The 14390-nt window shown below is 44.3% G+C and overlaps 1 protein-coding gene across 1 annotated transcript in view; it reads left to right on the forward strand.

The window, feature by feature from the left end:
• MEGF11 (multiple EGF like domains 11) overlaps positions 1-14149 on the forward strand; it is a 261614-nt gene extending 247465 nt beyond the window's left edge. The window contains exons 24-27 of the mRNA XM_064570282.1: positions 470-571; positions 3503-3559; positions 10269-10475; positions 11079-14149. Of these exons, the coding sequence (XP_064426352.1) occupies positions 470-571; positions 3503-3559; positions 10269-10475; positions 11079-11239 (527 nt within the window). The 3' untranslated portion in view covers positions 11240-14149. The remainder of the gene's footprint in view (positions 1-469; positions 572-3502; positions 3560-10268; positions 10476-11078) is intronic.
• Positions 14150-14390: the final 241 nt, after the last annotated feature.

The raw sequence follows: 14390 nt of genomic DNA on the forward strand, positions 1-14390 counted from the left end.
AACCCAAGCCCATGTTTCAGTTCTCATAAGCAAATGAAGCCCAGGACACCCTTCAGTTCTATTAGGGGAGAGGGTGGCTATGACCCAGGGACCACAAAGGAGACAGCTAGGACCTGGATGGGGGGTTCCTGATGCGGGCAAAAGATTTATTCACCATCTGGGAAAGGGACCCTTGCCTGAGCCAGGCCCTGCCAAGGTACTCCTTTCCAAGGGCTTCTTTCTTCTGTCCCACTGCCCTAGTGGGCACCAGTTCCTATTGGGGGAGGGGGCGGGGGTGGGGGTGGGAGGAGGTGAGGGAGAAAGGTAGATGGCTTCAACTCTAACAGATCCTCCTAGCCCTTGCCCCTTTGGATACTACACATCGGGGCCCTGATTCCTTCCAGCCTGCCCTACCCTGATCCCCTCCATACTCCCCACCCTGCCATACCAGGGCCCTGGGAATAATGGCTCCTGTCATTCCTCTCACTAGACTCCCATTTCCAGATCAGTGCCCTGGAGGCCAGGTACCCGCCCGAGGACTTCTACATTGAACTTAGACACCTCAGCCGCCCCGCTGAGCCACACTCACCAGGTTAGACCCCCAGCCCTACCCTCTACCTGCTAGGCTCCCAAGGCTCTCATACCAGACCAGACCTACCCCTTCCTGCTCTTTGACTCACCCCCATGGTTCCAGAACGCTCCCTGAAAGGGCCCTCCTCTGTCCCAACATGGTTAGTCCACAAGCCCAATCCCCTATCTAAAGGAAGCTTGCCTGGATTCATCCCCCATCACCCTTTCTGCTCCCATCGTGGTCAGTGGATGTGGACAAACTGTGACTGGTATTAGGTGAAGAAGACACAGCATAATTGTACTCCCTATAGGCCACAGAATACAACCTTAAACCACTGAGAAATGACTTAAGGATGGGGACACCTTTGGGGTTCTCTGGGCCCTGTGGGTGTGGATGACAAGCCCAGTGTCTCCCAGAGAGAGACTCCAGACCCACCAGTGGCTCAGATCAAGCTCTCCCAGATCATAGGGTAAGGTTGTCAAGCAGGGATCCGGAGAGGTTGGGGTAGGATGTGTCAATCGACATCCACTCTGCTCTGTATTAGGCTCAAGCTAGTGGCTTGGGAAAGAAGAAAAAAGGAGACTTGCAAAGTCAATCCTGCTGTGGGAGGATCTGGAGTTACAGAAATAGGTGCCATAGGAGTAAGGATAATGAATCAACAGAGATGTAGCCTCCCTAACAAGTGGCCTCTCTAAGGCAGGGCCTGAGTATACTGGATAACCCTTGGGCTCTAGCTAGTTTCTAGAGCTCAAGGAATGCAGCTCTGCCAACCCCTGCAGGTCCCTGCGTGCAGTAGCACTAAGAAGCATGAAGGTTCTGAATGTATCTGCCCACTGAGCAGCTGTGGGCTGCAAAGACCCTGAGTCTGTACCTAGGAGGCTGCGCTTGTGGCTGCGGGCTCCCTGGGCCATGTCTAGGTCTTTCAATAACCCCACCAAATACAACCCTCAACCTTCCCAACCCCCCTGCCCCCCCCCCCCCACACACACACAACCACCATGGTGTATCTCTTTCCCCAAGGGAGCATGCTCTGGGCTCAGCCCAGATTTCTCCCTGCTTTCTAGATGTACACTCTACAGTATAGCCAGAGCCACCACATGCTATCATCCTGTGGCTTACACTAAGGCAGGCTGGTGGCCAATGGAAGAGAATACTTGGGGAGATCTAGCTTCTAGTTCATGTGGTGTCGGACAAGTCACTGCCCCTCTTTGGGTCTCGGTTTCCTGTTTTTGTTTTTTTGGGTTTTTTTTAAAGATTTTATTTATTTGAGAGAGAGAATGAGATAGAGAGAGCATGAGAAGGGGGAGGGTCAGAGGGAGAAGCAGACTCCCTGCTGAGCAGGGAGCCCGATGCGGGACTCGATCCCGGGACTCCAGGATCATGACCTGAGCCGAAGGCAGTCACTTAACCAACTGAGCCACCCAGGCGCCCTCGGTTTCCTGTTCTAAAAAAAGGAAAAGTTAACAGCCTAGCCTCCCTCCCTCAGGGAGGGTGAAGGAAGCCCTGGTCTAGTGTAAAGGGCTGAACTGATGCCAGGAATACAAATTGTTAATCATTTTTCTGAAGGGCACAGGTTACCTATAGGCCTTTTAGAAGAATAGCAAGCTAGAGGAAAACTTGGACTGGTTCTGCCGTATCACTCAGTAATGTGGGGAAGGCAGGCCGGTAAGAATAGATTCCTACAGATTCAACTTAGGAACTCTGTGGAGGAGGTATGGTATGGGGATGTATCTAAACAGCAGTGGGGGGCGCCTGGGTGGCTCAGTTGGTTAAGCGACTGCCTTCGGCTCAGGTCATGATCCTGGAGTCCCGGGATCGAGTCCCGCATCGGGCTCCCTGCTCAGCAGGGAGTCTGCTTCTCCCTCTGACCCTCCTGCCTCTCATGCTCTGTCTCTCATTCGCTCTCTCTCAAATAAATAAATAAGTACATACATACATCTTTAAACAGCAGTGGGTTGGCCTTCAGTGTCTCAAACAGGGGAGAGTCAAGTGGAGTCACATTGTATTTTAGTAATTACTTGCTGCATGCCTTGCCTGGTAGTGTGTCCTCAGTTAAAAGCTGGAAAAAAAAAAAAAAAAAAAGGACTCTGAGCCAGAGTCATTACAGTCTCAACCTAAAAATGCCAGACAGCTTCTTTTCTGATATCACCAGCAGCAAAGAGCCTGAGCTTGGTCCCTGAAGTTTTATGTCCTGCCTCTGGCTATGGCTAAGGACCATGCATTTTGGGAGCCGGATAAACTGTGACAGCCAAAACGGAGAAGAATCCTTCAGATTAAAAACACTGGTAATACTTTTCAAAGACAAGTCTCAATTATGTACAAATGGTCCACTCCCCAAAATGGGTAACTAAGACAGCAGACTATGGATGGGAGTGACTACATCCTGGAAAGATCACTAATCAAGAATCTCAGCCACCGGTCCACCTCCCTCCCTGGCTCCCCTCAGTCGAGCTTCAGATCCAGGAGAGGAGGTAGGACCAGAGCTGAGAGGTAAGAAACGGTCTTCAACCCTATTCCAAGATCCAACAGAACTGGGATTTGGAATGTCATACACCCCCCTTCCCCAAGCTAAGAACTGGCCTTGATTCGTTCCTTATCCTGTACTTCTGGAGCTTGGGACTTCACCTATAGTTGACTGCAGGTGGCATCAGAACTGCCTGTGATCACCTCATGAAGACATACCCCTCAGAGTTAAACAAGGTTAAAGAGGAGGAGTGCTCCATATGCCAGGGGGCGCTGTAGCTCACCACTAATGCTTCTGAGCCCTGTAAGAATTCCTGCATCATCAAAATGATTTAGAGTAGATTAAACCCAGAATAATCCTCGAGCACTAAAGAACTAATTTTATGGGTAAGGAAGGGAAAAAAAGGCAAGAAAAAATAAAGCAAAAACACATGCAGTCTAAGTAAACGTCACTCACCCCATTTTTCTCTTTATTCTATTTTAATGCAGGTGCTTGTGGAATGGATAGACGTCAGAACACATACATTATGGACAAAGGCTTCAAAGGTAGAGTATCCAATCCTGACGTCCCATTAGAAAGGGCTTAGCAAGATAAAGAGTACAAATGTGAAATGACCAGGAATTCTACCAGAGAGACACTGCGCACATCTCTTCCCTCATTCCCCTCAAAAGTAAAAAGACCACAGGACCTGGGGCTGCTGGGTAGCTCTGCTCAGGAGGAGCAATCATCATAATAATGAATTTATATTTCGATTTAAGTTGCACCTGCTTAGCAAGCGCTTGTGGGGTTTTTTATAGATGCCAACTAAATGTCTTCAGAAATGGGAGAATGTCATTATCTAACCAATTAGTATGAGTTAAATTGATTATAAATTCTGAAATAAAGTCAATCTACCTGCCCCAGAGGCCTCCTGTCATCATGCTGGCGAGGATTGCCACCCTGCACCTGCTGGCTTTCTGGGGCACAAGGAATGAAAATTAATACCTAGTGTTAATACTGTATGGCACTCCACCCTCGAGATCTCTGCCCCTGAGAGTGGGGAGGTCAGGACTAATCCCAAGCACATCCCAAAACAGCAAGTTGGATCATCTTTCTAAGAAGTCTGAGTGTGAAACCAAAGATGAAGGTCAGGCCCTGCCCTGGGCTTAGGCCTTACGTTTAAATAAGAGAATGTGTGAAATAGGTGGCTTTGGGACTATGTCACTTATTACTCTGTCAAGTATTAACCGTGCCCTTAGACTGGGAGCTCTCTAAGGCCTAGTTTCCTCATCTGCAAGGTTGGGAATAATTATGCCTATCCTATGGTCTAATGCCTATCCTAGTGTCTAATAAGGTTATCCTGAGTATTCAATAAAAATCAGAGATGGGAAGTGTTTTTGCATATTATAAAAGATTGTACTAATGTAACAGGGCTGTCCTTTTGTCTCTGAGGTCTATTTAGGAGTCTCAGCCACACTGAAAGAGACGACAGACAGCAAAGATCCCAATGGCTATCATAGATCTAGCTGTGCACCAGAATCACCTGGAAAGCCTGTTAAACATACAGAGGTCCACACCCCATCTTCCCAAGACTCTGAAGCAGTGTATCTAGAGTGGGGTCCTGGAATCTGCATTTGTAATAACTACTTCAGGGCATTCTTAGGTCTCAGGTCTAGACTGACCCAGATTTCCTGGATTACTGTTCTGTCTTTCAGACTTAGCCTTAGTTATACCTGTGACACAACCATTTCCTAACCAAGGAGAGCTAGTCATCTATAGCCCTTGATGGAGTGGTTATTAAAAGTGGGGTGAGCTAGGGGTGGGTTGTTCTGAGCAAGAGAGCAGGAAGGGCAAGTCTCCATGAACACATTAGGATGTATAGAGCCCAAGAGAACAATGTGAAAACAGGAGGTCACCCCTCGGCTTCTGGTCAGCCGAAGTTCACTACTCCCTTGGGAGCATCAATTCTGGCCATTTTCTGCGTATTGACTCAAACCATCCACATGGAGGCAAGCACCATTACAGTAGTGAAGCTAAAAGCTTTACTGTTTTATCACTGTGACCTGAGACCTCAGTTTCTTTCTCAAAGAGGTGTGGGGACTGGGCAGAAAGATCTCTTAAGAGACTTTCTAGCTCCGAAAATATGCATGACTCAACAATGAATAAGCTCAGACAGGCCCAAACAGCTCAATTAATGAGCACACAACTTTCCTATGCATTTTGTTGTCCTGTGCATTGTGATTAGGGTAACTGCTTTCAGATTCGAAACCATAAATGTATATATAACAAAGCTAAGAAGGGCAGTGTCTCTGCCTCAGTGTCATTCATTCCTGTTTTGTGGGATCGTGTATCTGAGCCTGAGTGCAGGGAAGGCCAGATTTTGCAGCCAGATTTTGTTTCACCACTCTGGCTATAATCATTCTTTAGAGAAAAGGCGGCTGCCCAGGTAAATATGCCAACAGGTGCTGGGAACCAACACATCAGAACAAGAGAATTCAAGAACAGGAAAATGAAATGTCACGGTTTGGAACTTTACAGAAATATTTATCAAAGACATGGAATAAACCCCACTAACTGAACTCCCTAATAAACATTTAATAAACTAGTCTGTACCAGGAATGAAATTATTTCCTAAAACTACTGGGCCAAACCAAATAAGAACTATTAAGAGTGAAGAGTCTGAGTGTTCTCTGAACTCAGTGGTCTCAAGACCCTGGCCTGGAAGTTTTGGATTCTAGTCCTAGTTCTTACTGTGTGGCACTGACTAGGACTAGGTCACACTGTTATTTTCTGCGTTTGGTTCTTCTGCCTCCGTTAGAACGATGAGGTTGTACTAGCACCATCTCTAAGGCCTCTCTAATTCAGCCAGTGTTCCTTCTTGCCCTTCTTACTTTAGACCTCCGCTCACTGTCATCCTGAAGTTACATGACACACCACACACTGCTTGCTATGCTAACCCCATTTTACCTCTAAACACCTATCCATCTCCCCCTCAACACAATGATACTGTAACAAACTGCCTATGTTTAATTCCTTGTCTGTCAGGCATTTCAAAGTGCTACAGAAGAAATCCTCCCTAGCACGCTCCATCACCTTTATGATCCTGAAATCCTGAATCCCACTGTTGCTGCCACAGGGAAGCTACCTGTATGCTCCTTGCTAATCCAGCCTCCACGTGTCTCCTTGCAGTAACTTTGGATTCCAAGGTAGTGAGGAGTCCAGTGACATCCTGAAAACTTTTTTTAGCCAGTGTGGTTCTCCTTCTGACCGTGAAATCTCCCTTTTCTTCTCCCCATATCCTTGTCTCTCAAGGAAGAGTGCTAACTTAGCGCCCAGGAAGAGAAAAGGCAGTGTGGCTTTCTAATAATAGTAGTAGGCTGAGAAGAAACAGATGTTCAGTGCCTGGGTTTTCCCCAAGAGTTAAATACTGACTTTACCTAGATGCTCGTGTGAACCTAAAAGCCTAGATAAGTTCCAATCCCACTCACAGAGCGGCCTTGGATAGTCATTTCCCCTCTCTGGTTTGCTGCTGCTTTTCTAAAATGAAGGTGTTGAGGCTCATTTCCAAGGCCCCTTCTGCATTTGAGGGTATAGGACTCCGTGTGATCTGGAAGAGGTAGGAACTACGTGAGAACAAACACCAAGGCATTATAAAGCTAAGCCTTCAGTCCTGATGCTAATTACAGGCCTTGGAGGAGTAACTCTCCAAAGCTTAGGTAGCCTTCGTTGACGCTTCCCCTTTCTTTGCAAAATGCCCTGAAGTGCAGGGACTGGCTGGGTAGGGTGGGGCTGTAAAAGGATGAGGAAATGTTTTAGAGAGACTGGTTGCTCTTCCCCTTACCCCACCCTCCCTGAGGGCAGGCAGGTAGATGACTCAGCAGGAGAGAAGAATATATCTGAAGTGTAAATTTTCCAGTAAGCCTTGCCCTTTCCTCCCTTCAGTTCCCAGAAATAGAATCCAGATTATCTATAATCCAACACCCCTTTCCGACCACCTCAACCCACACATACACTTGTCCATCCTTTCTTTCCCTCTGGCCCCTTTATATAAGGAAGGTACAGCTTCCCCTTGAAATGAATCCCCTCCCCCAACCCCAACTTCTCTTTTATTCACTTAGGTGCATCCCCTGCTGCACAGCAAACTATTTGCAGTAGTCCTCTTATCTGCAGTTTCTTTCCTCAGTTTCAGTTACCCGCCCCCCACCCCCACATGATCAAGGTCAATAGTGGCCTGTCACAATGCCTACCTAGGTCATTCACCTCATTTCACCATCTCACATCACAAGAAGGGTGAGTCTAGTACAATAAAATATTTTGAGAGACCCCATTCATATAATATCTATTACATTATACTGTTATAATTATTCTATTAGTTACTGTGGTTCATCTCAGTGTGATTAACTTATAAACTTTAGCATAGGTTATGTACGCATATACGCATAAGAAAATATATATAGAGGGTTCAGTATTATCTGTGGTTTCAGGCATCCACTGGGGGTCTTGCAAAGTATCGCTGTGGATTGGTGGGGGTGGGGAGACTGCTGCATACCCCCGAACTTAAAGGCAGCCTTGACTTTTCTGGTGGAAATGAGAAGAGGGATACTACTGGCTGACTGAGGCTCTGTTAGGCTTTCCGCCACAGCTTCAAGACTGCCACTGCCGTGACTGAATCAATCACGGGATTAGCCACGAAAAGCTTAGAGCTTGGCCTTTCTCTGTCAGCAGGGCTTGGCCCCATTGATAGAAGGTATTCCTTGCTGAAGGTAAGGTGAAACTGTTGCAGCTGTAGTTTGCATTTAGAGATCTAGAACAGGAGGAGGGGTAGTAAAATGCAAGTGGAAAACATCATGACTGGATACCGGAGATTATGGGTTGAGCCCTAACTATTTACTAACAGTAGGCGAACTTTATGAGCTTCAGTATCCTCCTTTCTAAAGCAGTAATCATAGCCCTCTTCACAAATGAACAAGTTTCAAATGACCTAACCAGAGTGAAGATACTAGCATAAGGGCTACATTTTCTATCACTATTCCTCAAGTTTTAGAAAACATGCAACTAAGGTAGCCGCCAATCAAAGTAAAAGGATGTGCCTGGGTGAGGAGGAGAAGAGGGTGTTAGAGGACTTTTCACTCAGATGATAGCCCTTCTGTTAAGCCGTTCTAGTCCTCAGCTTCCAAACCAGCAGCTCCGAGTCATACTGCCTTACTCTTTGGCTGCTAAGTTCAGAGAACCCAAAGTGGGACCGATGGACCATGCTGGGGTTCCTGGACACACCCCCAGCCCCTTGTACTAAGAAACAAAGTACTCACTAGAAGCAACTTCATGTGGCTCTGGGCAGACTGTGGCCCAGGACCCACATCCCGCTTTCCTCATGAGAGCCTCACCAGCACCTGGGCCTGCTCACTGTCCAGCAAGAATGTTTTCTCCTACCCCTCTCTAGGGTTCTAGGCTAGAAAAGAGACCACAATCTCAGATGGGACCAAGGCCAACATCTCTCTCTACCTGTGGGCCAGGATGAGATGAAAAAGGCTCTGAGCCTGGTTGTGGATCGCACTCTGCTACGGACAGCAGTGTGACCTGGGGAGGTCACTTATGCCAAGCGACGGTTTCCTCATAAGCAGTAAAAGGGAAGGAGAGAATTAATTATTGCTCTAGCTACATCGCAGGTATTAGGAACACCTGAATGAACTAATGGGTAAATGTACTTTTGTACAAGATTGAAGAAATGTTACCTGCTGAAACAAACATCAGTAACCCTATACTCAGAATTCTAAGTAAATCCCCTCCCAACCAGTCACCTGTTATGGAAGAAAACATTGCTAGTGGTGACACACAACTCAACTTTCAGCCACATGGAGTGTTCTGCTCTCCCAGGACCTAGTCACCCCTTGAGTTACAATGATCCCTTTATTTTTTTTTTTTTTTTACATTTTCATTAATCTCACAAGCATGTGACACAAGGAGGCAGAGAGCATGTGATGGTTCTAGTGGAAGACTGTCCAAGAATTTCACCATCTGCCACCACTTAGAGAAATTTATAGCTGAGAAATATAGAAATTTCACCATCTGCTACCACTTAAGAGAAATTTAGACCTCTGAAGACCACTCATTACTGTCAAGCCCCTACAATTCCATGCTTATTTCTAGACCCCCTGGCTGGCAGATCGTCACAGAAGAATGAGGGCCAGAGTTGGCCAGATTACAGAGAATCTAGTGCTTTTTTCAGGCAAGTCTTGCCTCACTTGGAATGATCTATAAGAACCAGTGATCTTCCCAAAACGAAAAAATGGCACAGAGGCTGAAGGAGGGGCTCCTCTTCCCTTCTGTGACTCCCAGTTCCAAAGAAAACACTTTCTTCCTCCAGTGAGCTACAGTTACTTTTCCTCGTATTTGGAGACTAGTCTGCATTCTTTTGTACCCCAATATACCCTGAAGTCTTGGGGAAGATGCACCTGAGAGGCAGCAGGAAAAGAAGCATGAGTTCTCCTAGTATCAGAAAAAGATACTGCTAAAATTGGTTTCAGTTAGCATTCATAAGTACTGGGGTAAGTGACCCCAGAGGATACATTGGAAGGCTTACTAGAAAACAGGAACTTTTCAAAGGCCAGCCTGAGACCCAGGTGCTTTTTACACCTCAATTACACTTCAGTCTGCCCCACCTTTGATCACAAGCTTCTCAAGAGCAGGGATGCCGCCAAATTTGCTGCCTAAAGGTTGCCAAGTTGCTGACACCTGTGGCAAAACACACCTACTTCTTTTGAATCTCAATTTCTTACTCATCAAAAAGAATTCAGAGGAAGAATGATATCACAGAACAAACACAGGCCAAAGAGTCCCAAGGCATGCATTCAAGTGTGGGCACTGTCATTTATGAGCTTATAGGACATTAGCCAAGTCACTTCATCTCTCTGGGCCTTCATCCTATAAAATGCAAAGTATCAACTATCTTTGCAGGATTTTGAAAAATTAAGTAATAGGTGTGAAAGCACATTGTGAAAGCACATTATGAGTATCCTGAATTAATCCCCTTCTGGTTCTGAACCTGACTACTAAGAACAAGAATGTCCCTATCCCTCCAAAAACGTAAGTTACTTTATGAAAAGAACTCTGCCTACCTAGGAAAGCATGCTTCAACATATTTAAGAAGGGAATCTTGGATTATTTTAGGCTTTTACAGATCCAGGATCCTGACGGCACATAAACTGCAATCTGTTTCTGGTATTGAAATTAAGTCTGTGTCCTTGCATGTCCTAAGAAATCTCTCTTGCCTTACAGATTACATGAAAGAATCCGTGTGCAGTTCTAGCACTTGTTCCTTGAATAGCAGTGAAAACCCTTACGCCACAATTAAGGACCCACCCATTCTCACCTGCAAGCTTCCAGAAAGCAGCTATGTAGAAATGAAGTCGCCTATACACAGGGGGTCTCCGTACACAGATATGCCATCCTTGTCGACATCTAATAAAAATATATATGAAGTTGGTAGGTGTCTCAAATAAGTAACTTAGTGAAATCAGGGCAATAGTGCAGCATCTGAAATAAAAACAAGCCCTCTCCACTCACCCTGTCTTGAAAACACACCCTTCTTTTGTTGCTTTTTAAGGAATCCAAGGTGAATGGTCTTTCCCAGGATTACCCTCCTCTCTCATGCAGGAAATCAAATTCTCATGTCAACTCTGCTTTAAAAAAATACCAGGACTACTATGAAGCAGAAATGCTGGGGGTGGAAAATCAGTGGGTATACACACTTCAACTGATTTAATCAGAACAGACATTTGCAAGTTTCTAAATCACCGTCTTCAACCTTCTCCCAGTTTCACCTATGTCCCTGGGCTTACTGATAAGATCCCTACCTCTAGGATATTCCAAACCTCTTGGTTTTGACCAGAGCTTGGGATTCTAATAGTACACTCACTTAGGTTTTCCATTTCATGAGAAAGCCTCAATCCTAACCCTCATATATTTATCACAGATTTATAAATCCCTGGCTTCTCTCCCTAGCAAGTTAAATAGAACTCTATTCCTCTCAACAAGGCAACCAAAGCTAATCTGTTCTCTGAACTCATTTTTCACTATATTCCTTAGAGCCCACAATCAGTATGGTCCAAGAAGGCCTCGGTCATAACTCCAGCTATATTCAGAATCCATACGACCTACCTAGGAACAGCCATATTCCTGGTCATTATGACCTCCTCCCAGTAAGACAAAGCCCTGCCAATGGGCCCTCCCAGGACAAGCAGTCTTAAGAGAGAGAAGCCTCTCTCTTGCAATGTGCTCTGCTGAATATTCTGACTCTGAAAGAAGACAATCCCTTGACTTGAAATAATGATACAGACTGACTCCAGCTGCGTGTTAGTCATTACTTTCACCTGGAACTAAAGAAGAGCTTCCAAGTGGGACTGGGGTAATTGTTCAAACGGTCTGTTTACAAAGGCAAATCCTATCACTTACCTATACCCAACCCCAAATGCCCAGGATTACATGATCTTTTAAAACACTTAAGATCCTGCTACTCATCAACATCAGCTAAATATATGTATTGAGATACATAATTCTCTGAAACGTGATGCTTAGAAAGCATATAGCATAGGTTTCACAAACCTTCCTGGGGGAAAAGGGAACTGGGGAGGGGGGAAAGGATTCAAGATCCTGAAATGTATGTGCTTTTGATTGCTGTTACCCTCAACATCTGTTTTATTACCTAAGATAAATAGCACACAGACACAAACTGTGCTAATCTGTTATTAATCCTAAAGTACTTGTACATCTATGTCTGACCTGTCAAATCACAACAGCCAAGATTATAGTATACAGTCTAATACTGACAACTTCAATTTTTTAAAAATAAGACTTTTAATAAATACAAATTAACTTTCCCTCTTCTGCCCTTCGTGGTAGTAGGAGTTTTCAAAGCGCAGCAGCCTCTTTCAGTCTATAATGATTTCTAGGCCAGCTTTACCAAATCTTGCTGATTCAAAGTTTGAGAACATTGCCAAGTCATTCCTAGCCTGGTCATAGCTCCTCAATCCATCCAACACCTGAGTCATTCCATGTGAAACAGAACTCTGAGATGATGCCTTTAAGCAAGCAGTCACAGACTGGTAAGAACAAAGTATCCCTAAAGGCCTCCCGAATTTATTTGATTGGCATCCCTTGGCTCAGAAGAGTACTTGCTTTCATGCATTTCTTCATAAATCTTGAGCTTGATGTAGTATAGAACCTAAAAGTGTAGAAGAAATTAGATAAAAGTGGATATAGCAAGTTTAATAAGCTGCTTAAATTACATGATGCTTTTTGATGAAACTAAATGAAAAGAATGGACTGTAATCAGCTGCTGTAACATGATGTAAAACTTTACAGTAAACAGAAAGTAAGGATATGAAGTACTTCTACCTTAAAACCACCACCTACTGAAATGGTCAAAAACATATTACAATGAGCTAATGCTTCAGATCCCAGTATTTAGACATGTCTGTACCTTCCACTACTAACCAGGTAAACTGGGGCTCAGTTTGAGTCAAACTGGAGCCAACTCCCAAGCCCTAAAAAAGAGGACCTCCTCACAAGAATTAAAGACCAGAAGGGCAAACCGAGGAAACTAATGGCCACCCCTATACCACTCCATTCTCTGGTAACAGCCAGACAGTAAAAAATACTTCCAAAAAGGTAAACAGAAGAGGAACTAAATGACCGCAGAGATGGAATAGCAGCTACAGGAAGTGTGGGAGTCCTGAAGCCCTTGATACAACCTGGAAGTCTGCCATGGAACCCATTAGTTGGGGCAATGACCAGCAAAAGCAAGAAAATAAGTAAATCCCCCTCCCTCACTTCACTCACGGCTTAAGCAAATTTTATTGTTAGGGGAAAACATAGAATACTTACATGAATGCTGCATGTGTGCATGGGAGCAAGTGATCAGCAATAGCAAATTTCCTTTCCACAAAAGCCTTATGAAATATAAATAATAGAAAATTCCTTTGTAGACCAAGTAAATATTTCTCATACAGATGTAGAAAGAAATAGAGATAAGAGACTTACCTCAGTATTTCACGGCAGCAAGTGCTCAATTATCTTTGTAAAGCAAGGATCAAGAAGCATGGCGAAGTCACATCAGCCAGGAGAAACTTCATCTCCATCCCAGGCTTTATCTTCTTCCCCTACCCTGCATGTGCAGTAACTGCTGCCTGGCATACTGCAAACAAGCAGCATCATGCCAGTTTCAAGTGTCGCCTCTTGTTTGCCAACTATCTTATGGGCAAAATTCAGCAAGAGGGAGCATGGTGGAACTGCTAAAGCATGGGGTTAAGAGATTTGAGTGTTACTTGCCCTCTCTGGGCTCCTTTCTTCCTCACGTATTAAAAAGGGGAGAAGGAGAGAGAGGGAAGAAGCTCTAACAACCCTCTGGCTCTATCTAGCATTCTATGACTGTTAAAGAAATGTAATACAATTCAAATTAGGCAATACAGAGAAGGGAAAGGCAGAGGGTGTGATTCATCTCTGGTGACAACAGCTGCCTTCACAGATCTAAGAGTTACTGGTAAAAGACATTTCAATCTTACAGAGCAACTGTTGGGAACTTCTGTCTAGCACTGTCACACATAGGTTCACGGTCAACCTAAATATGTGCACTGTGCATTTTGTTGGCAACTTGGAAAGATCTGTTTATTTTACAGAAACCAGTTTTCACTCAAAGTAATTTGCATTCAATTCAAATGAATAAAGAAAACACTATTATTGTACAATAGCATAAGTGAGACTATGAAATGGCAATACTTTTTTAAATAACCCAGATTTGTAATATATTTGTTCACTGTGCAAAGGGACTGTACCTTGTACAAAATAAAAGGAATTTCTCAAACTAATTTAACAAGAATGCCTACTGTTGTGTTGCACATTGAAAATGTGTCTATAATCTACAACTTAGGTTTAAAAGGTAGACTAAACTACATTTTGTGTGGTCACTTTAGGCAGCCAGAAGTGAAAATTATCCCAATAGATACTTGAAAATAAAGTGAACAAGGTCTATCATATTTATAACAAGAGTCTCTTCCTTTAATGAATGGGATCTACATATTCATGTCTAAAAATTACTGAGAAATCTCATACACATCAAATGTTCAAATAGAGAATTTCTCTGCTTTCACAAAGATTTAAACTCAAAGGCAACTATTACAGCCTGTGCTCAGCTCCAGAGGCACAAAGGTACTTCTATGGAATGGAATAAAAGCAAGTGATGGGCCACCTAATTTGCATTAAGTGCAATGAATAGCTTTCCACTAGAAGTTATCACCCAGTACGTTACTGTGGGTGTATGTTTTAGGACCTTTTAAAACATAACCTTGTGACCTCACTGGTAAAGCAGCAGCAGGATTAATTTTATAGTAAAACATGGATGCT

This window comes from Mirounga angustirostris, unplaced genomic scaffold (genome assembly GCF_029215605.1).
Source record: "Mirounga angustirostris isolate CCGP_5_RB_7025 unplaced genomic scaffold, mMirAng1.0.hap1 SCAF_9, whole genome shotgun sequence".
NCBI classification, from domain to species: domain Eukaryota; kingdom Metazoa; phylum Chordata; class Mammalia; order Carnivora; family Phocidae; genus Mirounga; species Mirounga angustirostris.